This window comes from Mastigoproctus giganteus, chromosome 6 (genome assembly GCF_048544385.1).
Source record: "Mastigoproctus giganteus isolate SK-2022 chromosome 6, ASM4854438v1, whole genome shotgun sequence".
Lineage (NCBI taxonomy): Eukaryota > Metazoa > Arthropoda > Arachnida > Uropygi > Thelyphonidae > Mastigoproctus > Mastigoproctus giganteus.
The window spans coordinates 5,834,746-5,856,306 of NC_143580.1; the positions used below are offsets into that span (position 1 = coordinate 5,834,746).

At 39.5% G+C, this 21,561-nt stretch overlaps 1 protein-coding gene across 1 annotated transcript in view; it reads right to left on the reverse strand.

Annotated features, from left to right (window-relative positions):
* Nucleotides 1–20,070, reverse strand: part of LOC150083856 (clotting factor B-like) — a 39,698-nt gene extending 19,628 nt beyond the window's left edge. Inside the window, exons 1-12 of the mRNA XM_090375449.1 lie at nt 20,013–20,070; nt 16,426–16,725; nt 16,209–16,279; nt 13,962–14,074; nt 13,603–13,856; nt 13,302–13,468; nt 7,646–7,706; nt 7,220–7,465; nt 7,014–7,084; nt 4,634–4,752; nt 4,249–4,502; nt 3,979–4,142 (exon numbers count right to left, since the gene is read on the reverse strand). Coding sequence (XP_090231575.1) covers nt 3,979–4,142; nt 4,249–4,502; nt 4,634–4,752; nt 7,014–7,084; nt 7,220–7,465; nt 7,646–7,706; nt 13,302–13,468; nt 13,603–13,856; nt 13,962–14,074; nt 16,209–16,279; nt 16,426–16,725; nt 20,013–20,070 — 1,878 coding nt within the window. The remainder of the gene's footprint in view (nt 1–3,978; nt 4,143–4,248; nt 4,503–4,633; nt 4,753–7,013; nt 7,085–7,219; nt 7,466–7,645; nt 7,707–13,301; nt 13,469–13,602; nt 13,857–13,961; nt 14,075–16,208; nt 16,280–16,425; nt 16,726–20,012) is intronic.
* Nucleotides 20,071–21,561: the final 1,491 nt, after the last annotated feature.

The window sequence follows — 21,561 nt, forward strand, 5'->3', positions numbered from 1 at the left end:
CCCATTCTAGTCGGGATAATTCCGTCAGTCAGAAGAGAAAAACCATTGGAAGAAATGACATCTAGGAGGTCTTGCACTTGAGAGGAAGAGCTTTGAAGTATGTTAATATTGAAGTCTCCTATCAGCAGAAGACTAAGGGATTTGCTTGTGAAGTGAGATAGAATATTGTCAAGAGTTACAAAGAAACTGTTGACTGAAGCTGAGGGAGGTCGGTATAGACACCCAATCACCAGAGAAGCAATGCGGATAAAAGTGATTTCAAAAGCTTGATCAGGCAGATTTGTGATAGGAAAGGCAGAGCATCGCCGATGATTGTGAACGTAAATAGCAACTCCACCCCCTTTAGAATCACATCTGCAACTGTGTGCAGATGTGATAAACCTGATAGTTTTTACAAGATGTAAAACCTGATGGTTTTACAAGACTGCTTGCGTTCATATAAAACACAGTAATTGCACCTTTTGATGCTGTAGTAAGGCATAAGTTATTTGGTTTAATTGTTGGCATGTGACATGACAGAAAGGTATTTTCACAAGAGTTAAAGTCATTCAAATTCTGGTAGGATAAAGCGATAGATGAATCATTTATAGAGGTTCTTCCCAGTTGAGATTCCCGAATATCTGAAAAATGCTCGAATTGTCATTCCCGTTGACTAGTTTCGATAGCTAAGTCAGCGGCTGATGACCTAGTACCAGGAAAAGGGGGGCGTCCATAGAAAGGTCGAATAATGGCTCCCTCAGGCCAACAGTGATTCTTTAGTAATAGATCAAAATCTTTTTGTTGACACTGAATATAGAAAGAGCTGTACGAAAGCTTCAGATCCTAATGGCATTTCTCCACTTATCCTCAAAACCTGTGCTGCTGAGCTTACTTCTGTTCTGTGTGGCCTTTATTCACTTTCGTATTCCAAAGGCATTTTCCCTTCTGCTTGGAAATCTGTTCATTCATCTGTTACCTCTATCATTCTCCAACTCCCCTAACTATTCACATGGACCCAGCTGGTCGAGATGCTGAGGTTTTTGCAATTAATGACCTCGCAAAGATTGTTCATTTACCTACCAGAATACCAGGCAATAATAACCACGCAGCCAACACCCTGGCTGCTTGGATATCACACCCTGGAAATATATCATCATAACTAGAAACATCTTAACCCTGGCAACGGAGAGAATAGATGCGCCGAAAGTGGGAAACGTGATCACTCGCCCTCGGATGATACGACCGAGAATAAACAGAGAAGAACCAAGTCTCAAGTGCCAATTGGACTCTCTGGGAAGATTTTTCCCAGCAAATACTGTGAATTATTTTAATAATTTAAATATAGATCGAGAGAAACTATGTACAGACAAAATGTATAGGACAGAAATCTTTGGTAATGTGTACCAGCAGGTACAAATGTAATAAGAAGACTAATTTAATAATTTATATAATAATATTTAGCATTTAACAACCATTCGCAATTAATTAAACCAACTTAACAATTAATTCATTAACCACATATTCTGTTTTTTCATCTCCAAATTTTGTAAATAAGTTCGTGTAAATATGCTTGTAAATAATGATATAATGTAACCACACCCTCTAGCCACGTGCTGTCTATGGGTGTCTCGAAAGAGAAATAAACGGATAATAATAATAATAATAATAACACGCTTGATCTTTTTCTCGCAAACAAGGCACCTCAGACCGGAACTTGGTGATGGTCTCTTTACCAATGGAACCTTTCTCTCATGGCCATTTCCAACCTCGTGTTGTTTGGCATTACAAGAATTCAACATGGGATAAACTGCGAAATTTCTTCTCTTCTTTTCCTTGTTCGGATTACTCTTTGAAATATTCTGATGTCAATGTTTGTTCAGATCGTGCCAATGAAATTATTATTGTAGGGATTAAATTTTTTATTCCACACTCCACCTTAAAATCTCGTGCTTTATTTAATCTTTGGTTTTCCAATAAATGTGCTACGGCTGTTCAAGATAAGAATGTTGCACAGCGCAATTGGCTTGTATACAAATCTCCAGAAGCGTAATTTTCTGCCCAGACCAAAGCTCGCAACAATTGCGAAGGAGTTATTAATCAGTCCAAACTGAATTTCTAACAGGCTAAGAGTAGAAAACTTACTTCTTATCCAAACGGTAGTCGAGCATTCTGATCTCTTGCCAAAACTATTAGCCGCAGCTTTTGCCCATCTCTATTCCCACATCTGTCAAAACCAGATGGTTCTATCGCCTCTTCAGTCAAAGATAAAGCTAACCTGATACATCCTAATTTTATTCTAATTCATGTATTGATGATCTTGGAAATCACCTCCTACAATTCCCAGTACACTCTATTCAATGCTTCCTGTGGACTTCCATTAAAAGGATGTCAGAAGGATTTTGACGAATCATGATGCTGAGAAAGCTCCAGATCCTAATGGCATTTCTCCACTTGTCCTCAAAACCTGTGCTGCTGAGCTTACTTCTGTTTCGTGTGGCCTTTATTCATTTTCGTATTCCAAAGGTATTTTCCCTTCTACTTGGAAATTTGCTCATATCCAACCAGTTCGTAAAGAAGGTGACAAATCCCTCCCATCCAATTATCATCCCTACTCTTTCTAAAGAAATGCAATGCAGAGATCAATTAACCGCCAACTCTTAAACTATCTAGATTCCTTCCATCTGTTCAACGATCGCCAGTATGGGTTCCATCAATGTCTATCCATTGATGATATTCTGACTTATGTTACCCATCTATGGACAAATTCAACGGAAAAGTTTTGTGAAACTCAAGCAATTGCTCATGACATTTCAAAGGCTTTTAATCATGTTTGGCATAAAGGTCTTCTAAATAACCTTCCATCTAACAACTCTTTATTGCAATAATAACATATTGATAGATTACAGCATTGTCCTTCACGGCCACCAAGCCGGGGTTAACAGTGATAATACAATATAATAATAAATAGAGAACATTCATATAAGAAAATAACTGTTCCACCTTCCAGTTTTAGTAACCTTGCACTGCACAAACAGCTTCAACTTCTCGAATATACACTAACGGTTCCTTAAGTGCTGATCTCCAGGCATTTCTCCAGTGGGGCAAGAATAATTTAGTTGGCTTAAATCTTTTAAAACTCAGTCCTGTCTTATATCTCGCAAAAAGGATTCTTCCATTCCTATGCTTATCTTCAAGGATACTCTGATTCCTAGTCAAGATCATATATCTATTGGGGATTATCCTGATTTCTAATCTATCTTGGCATAAGCAATCCACAAACATTGTTTCTTGTGCTGCATCTAAAAAACCGGGTTTTCTTTTTATCTCTCGGCGTTACTTTTCTTCCAAACAGCTGTTCACTCTGTACAAATCGCAAATCCGCCCTACCATGGAATATCGTTCCCATATCTGGGGCGTTGTCCCCAAAACCTTTCTCATGTTCAGGATTCCGTTCAAAAGAGTGCAGTTAGGTTAATCAATGACTCGTCTCTAACAGAGTCTCTCCACTCTCTGTCTCATAGACGTTCTGTTTCTGCTGCATGCCCTTTCTATAGATACTTCCATGAGTACTGTTCTCCTGAATTGGCTTCTATAATTTCTCTCTTTCACAGCAACCAATCAACATCCTTTTACTGTCCAACTTCAAACTGAACAGAATCAACTTTTCTTCTTCCTAATTTATTTATTCAACTTACGTTTTCTGGAACATCCTCCCTTCACACGTATTTCCTGAAAATTATGATCTACGAAGTTCAAGTGTAATGTCAACAAATATCTTCTTTTATTTGCTCAACTTTCAAGTCATGCACGGTACTAAGTACTATAGGTCTAATTCCATTTGTGCTTGGATTTCTCATTAACAAAAAGTTAACAAGTTAACTGCTTTGTTTGCGGCGCTTGGTGTGTAGTGGCTGCGCGCGCATTCTTGTTATTTAATTTCCACTTTAGGTATACAGGTAAATAGATGTTTATGTAAGAGGTGAAAATAACACAACTTACCCCACACGTATCACTCATGCCACTGGGATATCCGGCACAAAGCATCATTTCTGTGATTCCTTGTGGAAGAGAGGGGGAATTGAGTTGGCCATAAGTACTGTTACACCTCTTGTTGGAAATGATGGGAACCGGTGCTTCTTGTAGCATGTTGCTCGTTCTACCAGCTACACCAGAAAATTAAAACTTTTTAATCACCTTTCTAGGGAACTGAAGAGGACAGTGTCAAACCCACATAAAAAAAAAAAATAATAATAACTGAACTCCACCTACCAAAGGCTGTTTGCCCCCATCCAACAACGAAGGCAGTCCTGTTGTAGAAATTGGCTTTGTACATCCCTGGACTGGGCAAACATGCTGGCGATACTCCATTTTCCTTAATTTTTTCCTTCAGCTTTAGTAAGGCAATGTCGTTATCGTGGGACCCAGTTTTGTAATCTTCGTGGATCTTCACGGACTTCACTTCATACGCAGATCCTTCCCCCATTCTAAGACTCCCCACTCGGACAATAATCTCAGAAGCAGGTCTGGAAAGAAACTCAAGTTAATGACCATTTATCTGGTGCTTACCATCATGCAACCAAAAAGACATAAACATAAATCAATAGAGGTTAAGATATGAAAAGAAAATGGATGGAATTTCCATTGCAACACTCACCGGGGAGTTCGTCCATCAAAGACACAATGGGCAGCTGTTAGGATATACTGGTCATTGATAACTGTCGCTCCACACTGGAATTTCTCACTTGAATCCGGCTGAACAAAAAACATGGCTGCCTGCGTAACAAATGTAAATAGCACGATACAGCCTGACATTTGAAAAAGAGAAAGATCATCACAATTTTAAGGTTATTAAGATTATTTAATTTATTATATTTTAATAATTGAATATATTTTATAATTATTTTGTGTGTGTGTGTGTAGGACTGTTATTACAACCACTGTGCCACTTCTGCGCAGGTTTTATGGCTGTACTTCCTCTTTCCTTAATTTTAAAATATTTTAACATCAAAATATATGAACGGAGTGGATTTTATAATGGTATTTAAATCTCCCTTGTACACTGCCCTCCCATTAATATCCGGACACCTACAGTTAGACAAAAAAAAAAAAAAAAAAAGACTTTTTATTGTGTCATTTAATCTTTTGTGCTGAAACCCTTTTCTTTTATGACGGCCTTCAATCTTCGCGGATTCTCTCCACCAGCTTTTTATAAATGTCAGATGATATGTTGCTCAACTCGTCCTTTAACGCAGCACTAATTCGGGCTTGTTCTTTGGGCCATCTAGACGTGCACGTACCCGACGATTCAATACATCCCAAAGATACTCAATAGGATTCAGATCAACGCTCTGGGATGGCCAATCCAGCTTTTCCACACCCGTGTCATCAAACCACTCTGTTACGACCCGAGCAGTTGGCATGGCGCGTTGTCTTGCTGATACAGGTTTGGGCCTTCCCCGAAGTATTACCATAACGTTGGAAGTGCATAATTGTCCAGGTTGTCCTGGTATTGCACAGTATTCATGGTTTTGTCGATAACGACTAATGGGTCCAAGCCAAACCATGAAAGGAGCCCCATACCATGACACTGCCTCTACCAAACTTCATTGTTGCGAGGATACAATCAGGAAGGACGGAACTATTCCCCTGACATTCGTCACACCCAGGAACGACCATCAGACTGGTAGAGTGAGAACCTTGACTCATCTGTCCATAGGACTGTTTTCCATTGGTCTACAGTCCAGGATTCACGCTCCTTACACCATGTTAATCAGCGTCTAGCATTTGTTGAGGTGATGAATGGCTTGTGAACAGTTTCACGATCATTGTAACCCATATCATGGAGTTTCCTTCGTATTGTACTAGTGCTGACATTAGTCCCAATTCTCTAACAGAGGGTTTGTGTGACTCGAGACAATGACAAATTACGATTTGGGGCACAGTTCTTCGCAGAATTCTCTTGTCCCGTTCTGTTAGTTTTCGACGTTTATCAGGTCGTTTTTTGGCAGATTTAAGCCCATTCCTCTGCTATTTGCATATGACATCACTAACCACTAACCGTTGACCTACGGATCCCCAGAGTGACGGCAATATCTCGTACAGAACGCTTGCTTATGTGGTATCCTACTATCATTCCACGTTGGAAGTCTGTTAACTCTGTTGAACGTGTCATCTTGCGTGCCCACTTTTGCAATTGTCTGTTCGAAACCCAGTGTGCATATTTATAACAGATTCTGTGACGTGTTGCATGCATGAATGCACCCTGTTTCCCTATCCATGGAGGAGTGTCCGGATATTAATGGTAGGGCAATGTATTTCGTTTATGAGAACCCCTAAATATGTAGTTCAGTATCAGTGCACGTGAACGAGAGTTGAATGCATGGTGAAAAGTATTTTCCATTATAAAGCGACTGTCTTGAAGTCCTGGTTTATAAATGCAAAAATTGATCAGTTAACTCTAGAATGGCAGTGCCACCGTACAACAACATAAATTTCATCAATCTGAATGGCAGGAGAGTGTATGTTTAAGAATACGTTGTCTTCGGGTACACGTTGTCTGGTAGCTGCAAAGAAGTTACTTGCCGAAAGTGTAGCCAGCCCAAAGACGTAGTGTGATTTTCCCATCTTCAACCAGAATCTCCTAGGTCTTTGCAATTTTCTTTGGAGTGGTGGAAGTCCCCTGTTGTCCAGGGCGCTTCTTTAATGCCACTTGAAAATTACCGTCTTCTTCAAACACTTGTCACCTTAAAAGTTGCTCTCTCTTCAAATCGAACTACCTGACAGAACTTGCAACTTTATAAATATATTCCTGAACACACACTCTCCTGCTGTCTACCGGAAGTTCGCCGAAACTTTAGTAATTGTACGGTGGTGCTGTCATTTCGCGAATTAAATGATCAGCCTTTGTAGTTTTTATTTATCAATTCGAGGTGGAAGAATTATGATTTTAATTTAATTAAAATCTTTGAAAGCAGAATAAGAAAATACAAATGTACCTTATTTGCGGTTATTAAATATTTAAATACAACACCTACCATCCATGGCCACTGACTTGCGTCTCTTCCACCAATTACAAAGCTGTTCACATCCTTCCTCAAGCCACATCCTGTCCAATCAAATATATGAATTATAAGTCAATGTAAAGTACAGTAGTATTTAATATAAAAGCATCAAGTTAGATGCATGTGGGAAACAGAAAATGCAGTTGTAAAACTACGCTTGCTTTTTTCATTATTATTACCTTTCACTCGTAGGTTGGGCACAGGTGTGTCCCTCTTCTGAATCCTCTTAACGGAAGCGAAGTTTCCATTTCCGGTTTTTATACTGGGGCAACACACGGCAGGAATTTTCTCTTTCTCGGATTGGCAGACGTTATTTTGACCTCTTTCTAATGAAGAAAATATTTCGGGGCAGAATATCATTAGTGTGCACGACCCTCTCAAGCCATCTGACGTCACACATGGTTTGTCTGGTAACACTTCATCATCTGTAGAAAAAAATAGTTCTTACTTAAGTAGCCTCTCTTTCAGACAAATCCAGGAGATAAAAATTATGTAAAATCTCTTGCAACATAACCATTGCAATGTCCCAGGTGAAAAGATTTCATTTTTTCAACTGGGACATTGAACAAAGTGCAGTATTTAAATTTATTGATAAGAGAACTTACTCAAAGAGGCTGGATGAGCGATGACTGCTGCAGTATACACCAGGATTAACAAAGGCACCATCTGAAAAGAATGTAAAGAAAAAAGATCTTTTTAATCAGAAAGCGGTATATCATATTTGGAACTACGACAAGGTCCTTAAATAAGGACCCATGTGTTCCCTCTCAGGCGAGACCAGAGAAATTTCTTATTGGGTTCAATAGAATTATGTTGTATTCACCCTAATTCTGCAAACAGACTTAAACCTGACCAATACGCCTGTTTATAAACACAATGGAATGATTATTTGATTATCTATTTCAGTCGATTGGTCCTGGATCCAGTTTGGTATTCCACGGGAGAACAGAACCTTCATTTGTGTGCGAATGGGATAAGAGAAGAGGAAAATAAAACAACTGAGTTTATCTTCAAATACTTTTAACGTATTTTTAATACTTTTAAAATACTTTCAATAGTTGCAATTAAATATCATTCTATTATTTTCAAAATCTGATATGGACTAATTGTCGATGATATCGGCTCAAAGGTAGTTAGGTGGCTACGTCTCTTTCAATATTTCCAGTCATTAGATTTTGATTCAAGTCATTCAACTTGATTGGTTGTGGAGGATAATGGTATTGGGAGGCATCACTTATTGGCCGCACACCCCTCTATGCCTTCGACGGTAGAACTTTGACTGCCGAACGATATTGAGATGAAATCTTAGAAGTCTCTGTGAGGCTAATAAGAATACAATTTGTTGTTGGTTGCTTTCTATGGACCATAACTCCCTTCGCTGTTGGACAAGATAGTCAAAGAGCGGACATGACAGAACGTATTATCTACTGACATCTTTTGAATAATCTTGCTGACAGTACGGGGGACACTATTCCTCCTCAGATGAGCTAGGCTAACTACATCCAGAATGAAAAGGCTTTAAGAATTTCTTCTGTCACTGTTGGATTCGAAACCCAAGTAGCGAAATAACACCCTCAGGGAGGACTGAGCTAGGTGCGAGAGTTGTATACGGCAGTGAGAAGGTTACCACCCCCACATTAATCCTTAAAACGTGACTAATAACGCGACTGTTTAAAAAAAAAAACAACTACAGAATGATTATTTGATCATCTATTTCAGTCGATTGGTTCCATTACCAATAACCTCTCATGGCCTTGGGGATCCAGTTTGGTATTCTAAGGAAGAATAGAATCCTCTATTTTATATGAAATCTGTATGATCTACAAGAGCTGATTATTCTTTCATGGCATCCATATTCGTTGCAGTGTTGGTGAGTTTTATGAGCTCTTCATTTCTGGATGATCTATACAAAATAGCTTCTATACGATGTATGCTTACCACACTACGATCTTCGTTATGGTGTGGGAAAGACCAATGATCGTGTTACATCTGATGGAAGAAACTTTTATGGGTTTTTCAAACAGTGGCCGAGTTAATCGGTGTTGTGCAGGAGTTGCACGTTTATTCTATACAGAATCTGGGTTTTGATTTTTGACAAATACGTTTATCCACTATATAAAACACACAATTTACGTAAAATTTCTTAAATTTTATATGTCTGTTGGATGAAAATCCCAAGCAAGTTGCGCTTCATCCTATTGATCGACGGAAGATTGGCAAAGCAGAAAATGTGCTTTCCATCTGTCCGATGCGATTTCTCATCTGTGGTCAGTGACGAGATTAGAACCAAACCTCAATACCCATAATTTAATTTAATTTTAGAATAACTATATATTGCTGTAATTCTAAATATAATATGTTGTTGTTGAGTTTAAGGCGCATCCGCAACTTATTGCTCTCCAGTACTCTCTAGCAGCACCTATTCAGCACTGAATTCGCGATTTCCAGGATCTAAAAACAACAGTGGAAGATACCGCCTTTAATTGCTGCGTTATATTCTTCTGAATGTCTGAAAAGTCCTCAAATCGCTTTCCTTTGAGGTGGATTTTATTTTTTGCGAACAGAAAAAAGTCGCACGGTGCCAGATCTGACGAATAAGGCGGGTGCTCCAATGTTTCGATCTAGTTTTTCTTTAAAAACCCTCACTGCGAACCATTCGCGTGCACGCATTCTCATACTCAACCCATCTGTCAAAATTGTTCTTCCTGATTCTTTGTCAATGTGTAAGTGTCCTGCAATTAGTCGAATGTTTATCTGACGGTCTTGGTGCACGTTCTCTCCAATTGTCTTCGACATTCTCGTCTGTCCTTGAAGTTGGAGGTCTTCCTGTCTTCTTCTTCTTGTCGTGGACGTCTTCCTGTTCCTCTCTGAACAGTTCGTACCATTTGTACACACGTGGCTGACTCATGATTTCGTCACCGTACCTTAAAGAGGCACAGATCATCAAAACTTAAATGATTGCAACAAAACAAAAGCTGATCCGTATAGGAAATAACAAAGCTACTGCACGATATGAATGTTCGTGACATGCGCAGTATTAAGAGCTGGTAATGATTCTCGTTTCATTTTAGCTGCACCTTGTACGTCTATAAATCGCGTGTGTTCTGTAGTCGGTTTACTGGACAAAATCCCAAGTTTCCCGAGGAAAAACCATGCTACCATCCTCCGAGACTAAGTAACTCAGCCACATTGTGAAAAACGCCCATAAAAATTCCTCACGCCATCGAAGGAATTCGAACTCAGGTCTTTTCCATCAGATCTGGTGAGGACGACGATTATACCAACTGTGCCACCCGCGAGAGCTAAATAAATAATTTTAATATAATTTATAAATTGTAAATTTGGTCATTAACTGGCCAGATGTATACTTTTCATCTAATTTTGCAATATTTTGGTATATCATGATCAACGCATACTGTTTGATTCAGATTATAAATTAGATAAATATTGCTTATTTTAAAATTGAATTCAAATTATATTCAACGCACTGTTTAGCTTAATTTCAAAAGGGGGAGGTAGGATGGCGTTTTGGTAGCACTGCTTGAACTGATTAGACCAAAAAACAGTCCTTTTGCACTTCGCAATTTCTAATTCTACAAATCGGATAACTGCGCAAGTGGGTCAGCCATTTTGGTTTAGTCATGTGACCAAAGGTATGTAGTGCTTTGTTCTTTGAACAAAAGAAACTTAAAGGAGGCTTTTTAACTCTTAGGAAGTTCACACCAAAAATGTAAATTAAGGTGTTTGTCTCTATTTCAAGAGATACGATTATGGTTGAGGTTAAACAAAGGTATTCTAGAAAGAATCCCCCCCCAGACAAAGAAAACTCTCTTACCTGTGCGCGGGCCTTTTGAAGTTCCTTACGTGTACGTTAATGTCCCTGTACGAATCACCAAGGTAATTCTGTGCGTCACAAGCACCTTATACTTGATTTTTCCCTGTCCAGGTAGTCCCAATTTCCTGTAGGAAAGTGTCCAACTGAACACAGGAAGAAGCGCAGACCAGAGCGCCCTCTGTTTTTATTTTAAAACGAGTATTTTCTGGAAATAACAGCGGAAACCAAAAGATTTCTGTGATAATAATTTACCTTCGAGAGGAAGGGCAGAATGGGGAGAGGAATTGAAATTTCCAATTAATCGTCGCTGAAATTCGTGATTGATTCGGGTAAATAGCTTGAAAGACCCTCCTCCCCCGAGGGAATAAAGCTGTGGAAAGTTCCAAAAACTAGCTTGACAAGAACTTGACGTCGTGACATAAACTTGAAGTCGTGAAACGCCACCAATTAAGGCCAAGTCACATGACCTTAATGTCTCTTGAGTGATAGGACGGGATCAGAAGTCACGTAAAATCCTTCGGTGTTTTCAAATGTCTAGGGCAGTTTTAAGTACCACCCCCCCACCCCATTTAGAAAAGGAGTCACATGCTCATATCCGAAATGCGATTGCATAAATGGAAATCTAATTTAATAAATATTATCTTTTAAAAACACTGCCTACAAGGTGTACCAAAAGTTTAGGTACACTTTTATTTTGAATTCCACTATACGAGTATAGAATCATTTATAAGAGAACTTTCATTATCCAAAAAAAAATTATGATCATAAGGAAAGGTGTGCTCATGGTTCTACTGTGTGTAGGTAGGGCAGTTCCCAGAACGTCCGTTCAAATCCGCTTCGTTTCTTTGTAAGTTGAACAGCCTCTGCATGTTGTATTGTGCTGATCTCTTGGCTAACTAGAAGCAGCTATCACCAGGAAGGCTGCTTCTAAATATTTGTCCAAACCACTGGGCCAGTTCCAGTAGATGGGACGCCTAAGGCCTTTGGTTATGAGACGTAAAAAAAAAACACTCCACCTCATCACCACCATCAGTCTAGAGCATTCTGGACACCCTAAGCAATCTTCCCAACACATAACCTGGTTTAATTGTTTAACAGATGTTTCCTCAATTCAACGACTCCCTTTGCAAAGTCCTGGAAGAGTTGATATACACTCCAATTGCATAAAAATATCTCTTCCTGACCTAACTCATTCTCAACAATGTTTTCCCTGATTATTTCCCTGACGTTGTCGTAAATTGTACACACATACAATATATGCTGCCAACTTTCACCCTCACCACAAAAACAGAGATCTGTGTCCGAAGGTCACAAATAATTTAACTTTGCTTTCGTTGAGCAGTGATCTGTTTTTAAAAATGATGTTTATAAACTCGGTGAAAACCAGTTTAGAACTGTTCTGTCACTTAAAAAGATAAAATCAGGAATAAATTTCTTGGTCATTCAACCAGAAGATAAAGTGTCCCATCTTGTTTGCCACAAGATGGCCAATCTCATTTTACCATCATCTCTTCTCCCTCTTAATGTCACAATTTATATCAACTTCTACACCAACAAGTCTAGTAGACATTTTCCTCTTTATCCCATAGCAAAACTCTCGATAAACCGATGGGACAGCCCTATCGATCACTTGAGGCGAAGACGTGCTACAGTTCTACATATCCTTAATATACTAAGAAGCATAGTTCTTTGCAATTAGTTTAATTTAGCCTGAAATCTTACAAGAGCCGCTCTATGGGACTAAAATCCCGCTGCATACGTAACCATGATGAGACAAACCCCAATCTGCCCTTCATAGTCTTATAATAGAACCAGCAAATTTTCTGATTTTACTAGACATATGGTTGACCTTACAGTCACATGTCCCTCAGAAAAATAACTCCTAAACCAACTCTGTCTACTGTATGACAAGTGCCCTCTTCACCTCCAGCTACTTATTGGAAGAATTGGCAAAACGTTTCCTAGAGTTGCGCTGTCACTCCGTGGACTATATCTGCTCACGCGCAGATTTTAAGATGATACACATAATGTTCCCTTGCGGCAGTTGAGAAATTTTTGAGACTTCAATTTGTTAAGTCTACATGCACCTGCGAAGAGCAATCAGTGATCCACAGACAAATTCTTTCAATATCTTTATTAAAACGTACAATTTCTTACAGGTCGAATGCGGCGATTTCGGTTAAACATTCATGTTACTCGTAATCCAGTCGATGAACCTCGACACTCGAGTGTACACTCCAGGAAAGCCTGCCTCTGCACACCTGAAGCCGAAAGACACGATCCCCACGACAAACCATCTTCCGTTATGATTGGGCACTAGGAGTGGTCCTCCAGAGTCCCCCTGTCAAAACAGTAAGTTGTAATTAATTGTGATGAACATGGTATAGATAAAATTGTAAACTAGCTTTCATTGATGTTAGCCTTACCAAGCAAGCATCTCGATGTCCATGTTCAGGACCGGCACATACATGAACGTCCGTGATGCCCATCGGGAGCGAAGTTTCGGTGGGTAGACTGGTATAAGCTCGGTTACATTTCTCGTTCGAAGCAATTGGCAACGTAGCTTCCTGAAGTACTCTGCTGGTGGTCCCCTCTGTGGAAAGATAGTGAAAATATCATTTCAAAGCAAACAGAACAATAAACAAGGTTTGAAAAATCATCTAATGAATTGATAGGCTTCTCGTAAAATAAATTGAAGTCCCACATACAAGAAGGCGTCGTACTTACCAAAAGAGGTCCTACCCCATCCGAGGACGACTGCATTCAATCCGTAAAGGTTACTCGTGAACACTCCGGGTGAGGGCAAACAAGCAGGGACCACGTTACTTTCTCTAATGGCATCGTTCAGTTGGATCAGAGAGATGTCGTTGTAATGGATCCCATCCTGGAACTCTGGATGGACTTTAATGGACCTCGCAACATACGCCGACCCCCTCCCCCTGATTGAACTCCCCACTCGAATTATTATGTTGAATGGGGATCTGAAAGGGAATGAAAGAGCAAATTAGTTCCACAGAAAAGGTTCTCTCCTTCAGGTAATAAGAAAAAAAGACTTTTTTTACAGTATCTTTCCAAGGTATACTTACACGCTTCCCCACTGTCCGAAGCAGTGAGCAGCAGAAAGAATGTATCGACGACTTATGACACTCCCTCCACAGACAAATCTTTCTCCAAGCCCATTCGTGTAATAAATACCTGCCTGGATATGAAAAGAGTATCACATTATAACAATCCAGATACGGGTGGACATAACACGATTGTACACTTAGTACTTTGTACATATAATACACTGGTTGACAAAATTAACAGTCGCCATTTGATATAATAGGCATCCTGATATACAAATTCCGAGTCTCCAATAGAAATCGATCTACTCTTACCACCTTACAGAGCTGCACATTATGCAAATTATTCATGCCTATAAAAACAAGGGTTGCGACCACATCACTTCATTCTCGTTTTTTTGGCTTGCTCACTGGGATGGCCACATCTCCAGTACCCAGAATTGCAAGTCATCGCTGTTTAGATGATTCTTTAAGATGGTGGGCCGTTGCACGACTTGAAACCCGGCAGTCGCAGGCGGAGGAAGCGCGTTGGCGTAATGTGTTACGCAGTGTTGTCTTGACACTATTGGAAGCAGTTTCAGGAGACAGGAACCATTACAAGAAGAGCTGGCCAAGGCAGATCGAGGACAGCGTCAATCAGAACATACAGCTATCTGGCTCTAACAGCAAGACAGAACCCTACGATGTCCTCTCATCAACTGTCTTTTAAGATTGCTGTGGTTGCAGGTGAAAAAATTTCCAACCGGAATGTGTTAAGAAGGCTCAATTCAAGTGGACTGTAAGCAAGGAAGCCAGAGGTTTTGTATCCTGTTAGCCACAAACCACCACAGAACTCGTCGAAACTGGTACTATTAATATGTGACAGAGCCCTGACAAATGGAGTACAGTTCTGTTCTCTGATAAGTCCGTTTTAGTCTACAAACAGATTCTAGACGTTATCTCATCTGGAGACAACGAGGAATGCGGTACCATCCCTCCAACATCAGACAAAAGATGTTTATGGTGGAGGCGTTTCTCGTGTGTGGCGGAATAAGGATCAACAGCCGCACCCCTTTTCACGTTTATGATCGGGGCACCATAACTGCGCAGAGGTACCGAGAACAGATTCTCGAACCTTTAGGAGAATTTATTTTCTTGCACGACAACGCCACTGCACACAGAGCTGAAGTGGTGGAGGAATATCTTGAAACCGAAGATATACAACGATTGCTGTGGTCAGCACGATCACCAGACTTAAATCTGGTTGATCATGTGTGGGACTCCCTTGGGCGCACATTGCACACCGGCAGCCAACTCCTCGGTCACTTGGTAAGCTAAGGTGGAAGAATGAGATTTGTTGCCACAGAATCTTATAGACACCCTTATATCGAACATGGTTCACTGCTGTCAATCCTATTTATCCTTTGGAGGAGATCATATGCCGTAGTGAAGTTAATGTGACCTCATTTTCGAGTATTATGTATTGACTTCTGTAATGTGACCTCATTTTCGAGTATCATGTGTTGACTTCTGTAATGCGACCCTTTTTGGTAATTCTAATATACCCCCTATAAATGTCCTTATACCTTACCGAAGTTTCTCGCAGTCTCCTTATACACCACCATACCAAATTTTGTCCAGATTCATCGGAAGCTGCACGAGATGCACCACGTTTTCTGCGAGTTCTGTTAATTTTGCCGATCAGTGTACTAGAAAGAAAAAATAATAGACTTAAAACCTCATCCAAGGTATCGGGTTTAAACCGTTGCGTCTGCTTTGAGATAACCAAGGGAATGGACAGAGCAATAGAATGCACATCATTTGGTGTTCAAAAAAAAAAATCGCAGAATGGATTCTTAGTGAGTTATATTGGGTAATTAGGCAATGTAAGGCCATGTGGTATCAATGCATCGTGTTTATCAATTGTCTATATTTCATGATTGATTCGTTTGTTTTTCGTAATGAAACCAGGTCTTGAGAAGGATACCAAGAAACGAAGTTTGAAAACCAAGTAACGTTTATTCCTTCTCATGAAAGAAAATCTTTTAACATTAGACATGGTTTTCCAATACTACCTTCATGGACAGGTTGAGTTGCCTATTTCGAACAGAAGTTTTGGCGATATTCATTGAGATATACTTTCCGCCACGCTTCTATCAATTCTGTGCATTGAGGAAGTTGTATTATTAGTCCTACACTAGTTCTGAGCGATGCACCCAGCCAGGATGATGGTTCTGTTACTCTGCCCGTACCTGTCTTTCTATTTCGATAGTTATGCACATGACTTACCATCCACGGCCAACCATCTGCATCTTGTCCTCCAACTACGAATGGGGTCAAAACACTGCGAACGCCACATCCTGGAACAATGAAAGCAAATTGAGTAAAGTTACATCGAACTTTGTGATGTGCCAATAAGGATCGTAATAAAACTATAATCGTCTTATATTTTTCGTGGGATCTTTGTTTTATAACAAAAACAACAGTACAAACAGGACAAACCTACCTGGCAGATTCCTGAGATTTCTTAATGTCATCCTCCTCGTTCGATTACGGTAATTTCCATCAGGACAGCAGACCATGGGATTCATGTCATCATCCCAGTGGCAGATGCTGGTGGCTGCATTCTCCTCTGTACTAAGACTTTCGCAAGACAGCAAACGCTTGCATAATCCTGAAGTTCCATCTGGGGTCTGGCAGCTCTCCAAGTGTTGAGGCGATTCTCTGGAGAGAAGACTAGGTATTAAAGGGTGTTCAGTGACTCCTGTAGCATAAAAGTATTCTCCCGGAAGGTGGTAAGCATGTGCTGTTAAAAGAGAAATAATTATAGTTAGATTCCTCGCACAAGTCTCACTTCCTATGTTCACTCCACTCTTAACGTAAGAAACCTTTAATAACACAAAAGCTAGTCTTATGAAAAATAGTCTTTGGAGAGCAATTTAAATTCATGTACAGCAAACTCCCCAAAGGAACCAATAGGTTGGAACGCCAGTTCTTTGTTTTATGTAACGATTCTAAAACAAAGAACCGGAATTGACGGTGAATCCCGCCTATGTAACTACAAAACACCGTAATGACTGCCACAATCATCAGACCCAAGTGATAGTTGAAAACACCTCGGACTTGCTGAACACAAGCAGAACAATTTTTTGTCGAGTAGACTGAAATAAGAGTAGTCCCTTTGACAAAATTCAATTCTAATCCCTATAACAATGCATACAGCAACATGATATGATCATGATTTTGTTTTGTTGGTTTAAGTTCTTGCAGGAAAAATCTTTCTATGATTCTATGAGCAAAGAGGAAATGCGGTAGAAGTTGATATCTTGGTTTATTAAAAATATCTAAAAAGAGCAAACTGGATGGGATCTATCCAGTTACATTAAAGGAGACAGCAAAGGAACTAAGAAACCCCTTCTTATGAAATTATGAGAGCTTCCTTGGACTCAGGGCAAGTACCCATGAACTGGAGATGTGCAACTGTGACCCCAATACACAAAGGAGAATCAAAGGGAGACACAAGTAATAACAGACCTGTTAGTTTACCTTCTGTTCCGGGAAAATTAATGGAGGCACTGGTTAAATAAGTACTGCAGGATCATCTAGACAAGACTTCAGCTATAGCTCGGACACAGCATGGGTTTGTGAAGGGGAAGTCTCGTCTGACCAATTTGATTGGATACTATGATGCAGTCACAAAAGAACTGGATGCAGTGAATAACTTTGATATTATATATTTGGATCTTAGAAAGGCTTTTGATACTGTTGCATATGGAAGACTGCTGCACAAATTGGAGCAGTGTGGCATTGGAGGCAAATTGCTGCTATGGATAAAGGGATGGTTGAGGGGAAAAAGACAGAGTGGTAATCAATGGACACTGCTCATCGTGGACTAATGTTATTAGTGAAGTCCCCCAGGGTTCAGTGTTGGGTCCATTGTTGTTTTCTGTATTTATTAATGATATTGGTGATGGTATATTAAGCTTAATGTCCAAGTTTGCAGACGATACGAAGGTTGGCAGAGTTGTTAATGACACTAATGACAGTACAATGCTGCAACAGAATCTAGAAAAGTTGAGCAGATGGGCTGAGAGGTGGCAACTGAAGTTTAACATTGACAAATGTAAAGTACTACATAAGGGAAACAGTAGCACCAGAGTAGCGTATCAACTGTGTGGTACTACACGGTTGATACGTTAGAGAGTGAAAAGGAACTGGGGGTAATTGTGCAGGCAGATATGAAGTTTTCCGAGCAGTGCAGACGGTCTGGAAGAGTGGCTCATGGTGTCTTCTCAATGATATACAGGAATTTTTGTAGCAGGGATAAGGAGATGATTGTCCCGTTGTATAAGGAAATGGGTCAGGCCACATCTTGAGTACTGTATACAGGTCTGGAGGCCTCATTTTAAGAAGGATGTAGAGCTGTTGGAACGAGTACAGAGAAGGGCAACAAGATTAGTGAATGGAACAAAGGGGTGCTCTTACGAAGAAAGGCTTAAGTTTTGCAAATTACAGTGTCTGGAGATTAGGCACCTGCGATGTGATCTGATTAAGGTGTATGAAGACTTCAATGGTTTGAGCATACTCAATGCTGATGGGATTCTTCCTCTTGCTCAGAATAATCGCCTGAGATGGTCATAAATTCAAATTGAGGAAAGAAAGTTGTGAGATAGATGTGAGGAAGTTTGCCTTTAGCCAGCGGGTGGTTGATTGCTGGAACAAACTTCCATCTGTCTTTGTAGAGTTGGACAGCTTAAATAGATTCAAGGCAGAACTAGACAAACGTTTCGAGCGAGTGGATGGGTGAAATGAGAAGGGTGTGTGTTTTTTTGGCTGATGTTATATAAGCTTGCTTTCTTGCATCATGTGCCTTTGCTAACGCTAATTCTAATAGTTTAATTAAGTATATCTCAATATCCAGCTTCCAAATCTAGATTGGACAGCCACTCTTCAAGGAATACTCAAATTTCTTTCATTTGCAATGGATCTTCCAAGTGATATTTCTATTGCTTTGACATCAAATCAGTTCTCAACCAACGAAAAGAAAGTATACTCAACACAGTTTGAATTCAAACAATACTGAGAAGGCCATACTAACATACACTGCTTTACCAATTGATTAGAGAATTCCAATATCTACGCCTCTCCCCAGTAGTAGGCAAATGAAATAACCCATGACGTCCTTGGTCACATGGTATGAGATACCTATAAGAAGAGTTGCACTGCTTCGGTGGAGTCATTGAAGGTGTAATGTGGAGAAGGCATTTGCCATCTAGAATCTCATCTCATACAAATGGAGCATTATTAGGCTAGCGGAGTTTATCAACATATTGGTGTGCAACATGGTTTAGAGTTGTTAGTTACTATGAGGTAAAACCAGCAAGAATAAGTTTGGCCGGAAGAAGACACTCCATGATTTGTTTACTATTCCTGGTAAGCAGCAGAGCTTCAAAGATATGTAGCATTCTTAACCTCACAAAAATTGGGAATTAATCCTGTAAAAGAACTGTGGGATCATTTGGAGTGATTCATCCGATGTAGGCCTTAGCCCCCAACAAACGGATCCCATAGATATAAACGTCATTTTCGAACAGGAATGGTATATCACCAGAATATCCATTCCAGACAGTATTGCTTCTAAAGCCGCTATGATCGACATTAAAAGTGGACGTCCGATTAAGTTCTTTCTCTACATTTTGGAAGAACAGTATAGATTTGCCTGGTCTACTTTATCACAAATAGCGTAAAGAAATTTTCGAGGAATATTCTAAAACAGATTTTCCATAACTCTCTAGTCATGAAGGATGAATTCATTCCATGTCTGCTTGAAGCGTGGAAAACTGCTATTAGCCCTCGAAATAAGTATTGGAAATATTTTAGCAAAAGTTCTATATTTTTAACAGATTTACTAAACAATAGAAAATACCTCACTCTCGCATAGATCTCATATAGGTATAATTCATACTGGCAACCATGTAAAAATTCATAATCAATTCTACTTTTGTTATTGTTGAATCTTCATCCCTATTTACCTTTCGTTTCAGATTAAACAGTGGTAAACAAATGATATTAAGACGACAAATGCGCACTTACCGTTTTGGTGGGATGAAACTGAATGTACAGAAATCAGAAATACGAGCCAGACCCTCATGGCTTTACCACGGTCCCTTCCTCGAACGACGCGTACTGTTAGAAGAGTAATAACATGTTTCCTGGTGGGTGTATGGGAAGGATTATGCAATAAAACATACGTCAGCACACCCTGAAGATGATTAGGGCTTACTAAAGGGAAAAATTGACCGACAACTCATGGGATGTCAAAACTTATACACATTTGCGGTGTTGGTTAACAGACCCTGCAGTTGTCAACATTTACTGGGGGTGTCACCCACACAAACACTCACTAAAAACTTGTTGACACAGTTGAGTTCCTGATTTCAGCAGGGGTATCTTTCACCATGCTAAGTTCAAGAGCCTGTCACGAAGAAAAACTTGTAAAGAAGCGAAAACCAATGATGCATGCCGACCTGCGATGTCGCTCTTCCAAATATAAACCAAAGGATTCACGCCTTGCTTCCTCTAACAGACATTTGGTGCTTGATCTCGTATTGCCTGCTTGAATTACGAATTCGTTTTTTGCGCGGTAATCGGGGGACAGGATGGTACCAGGAAAGAGGAAACATGAGGGGAACGTTAATCACAACAAAAAAACACAGTTCATTCGCATGATATTAAACCATCTTAGATTTAAGATTTTTCTAAATTATTTGTTCCAATGTCAATTTATCTTTTTGTTTACATTTTCTTCTCCTGAGATCAAGAAAGTCTCAGAGGAAGAAAAGATAAACACTAAAAAATGCAGAAGAAATCTGAGTCTTTTTTTAGCCCTGCTTGAAATGAACTTAAGAAGTTTAAGAAGTAAAATGCCACTTAAAATTGCACCAATTTCTGGTTCAGGCTCTTAGAAGTTAATATTTCATTCCCACCTCGACAATTTCACACGTTATAAGACAATTATCATTGATGGAAAGTCTAAATCCCGATGTGTCTGAAGTACAAGATGTTCAGATTATTGGCTCATAAGACCAAGTACATTATACTGCATTCTTAAAGTTAATCAAATATTTCAAACTTTGGTTTTACTGTCTTGGAAAATAAGAGCCACCTATGATTCAATAGCCATATTCGTATGTAGTAGGACAGGGGTCGATCCATTGCTAAAAATAACTGAAGATTAGAGAACTCGTCACCCCAGTAGAGAATGGACTAAACCTAATTACGTAGACACAGGACTATTTCGAAATTTTCTACAAAAGTTGAAATTGTTTTAAAGTAATCGAGATTCCCCAGAAAAACAATACAGAAATGAAAAGAGTGTGCGACTTTTGTTCATTGTCTTTCATTAAAAAACCAGAAAGTCATTCAGCCATTTCTTGCTTTTAGGTCACAGGGATAAAATCCTACACTTCAGTTGGTAGTACTGATCGATTTATCTCAAGGGATTCTCGAAATGTGTGATTAACTTCTTTTGATACTTTTCAAAATACTGCGGCTAATAAAGAAAACTTAAAAATTTGGCTCTGTTTATAAGATTATGCAATAAATATTCAAAAAGATTGCTTTATTTGAATTTCTTAGTATT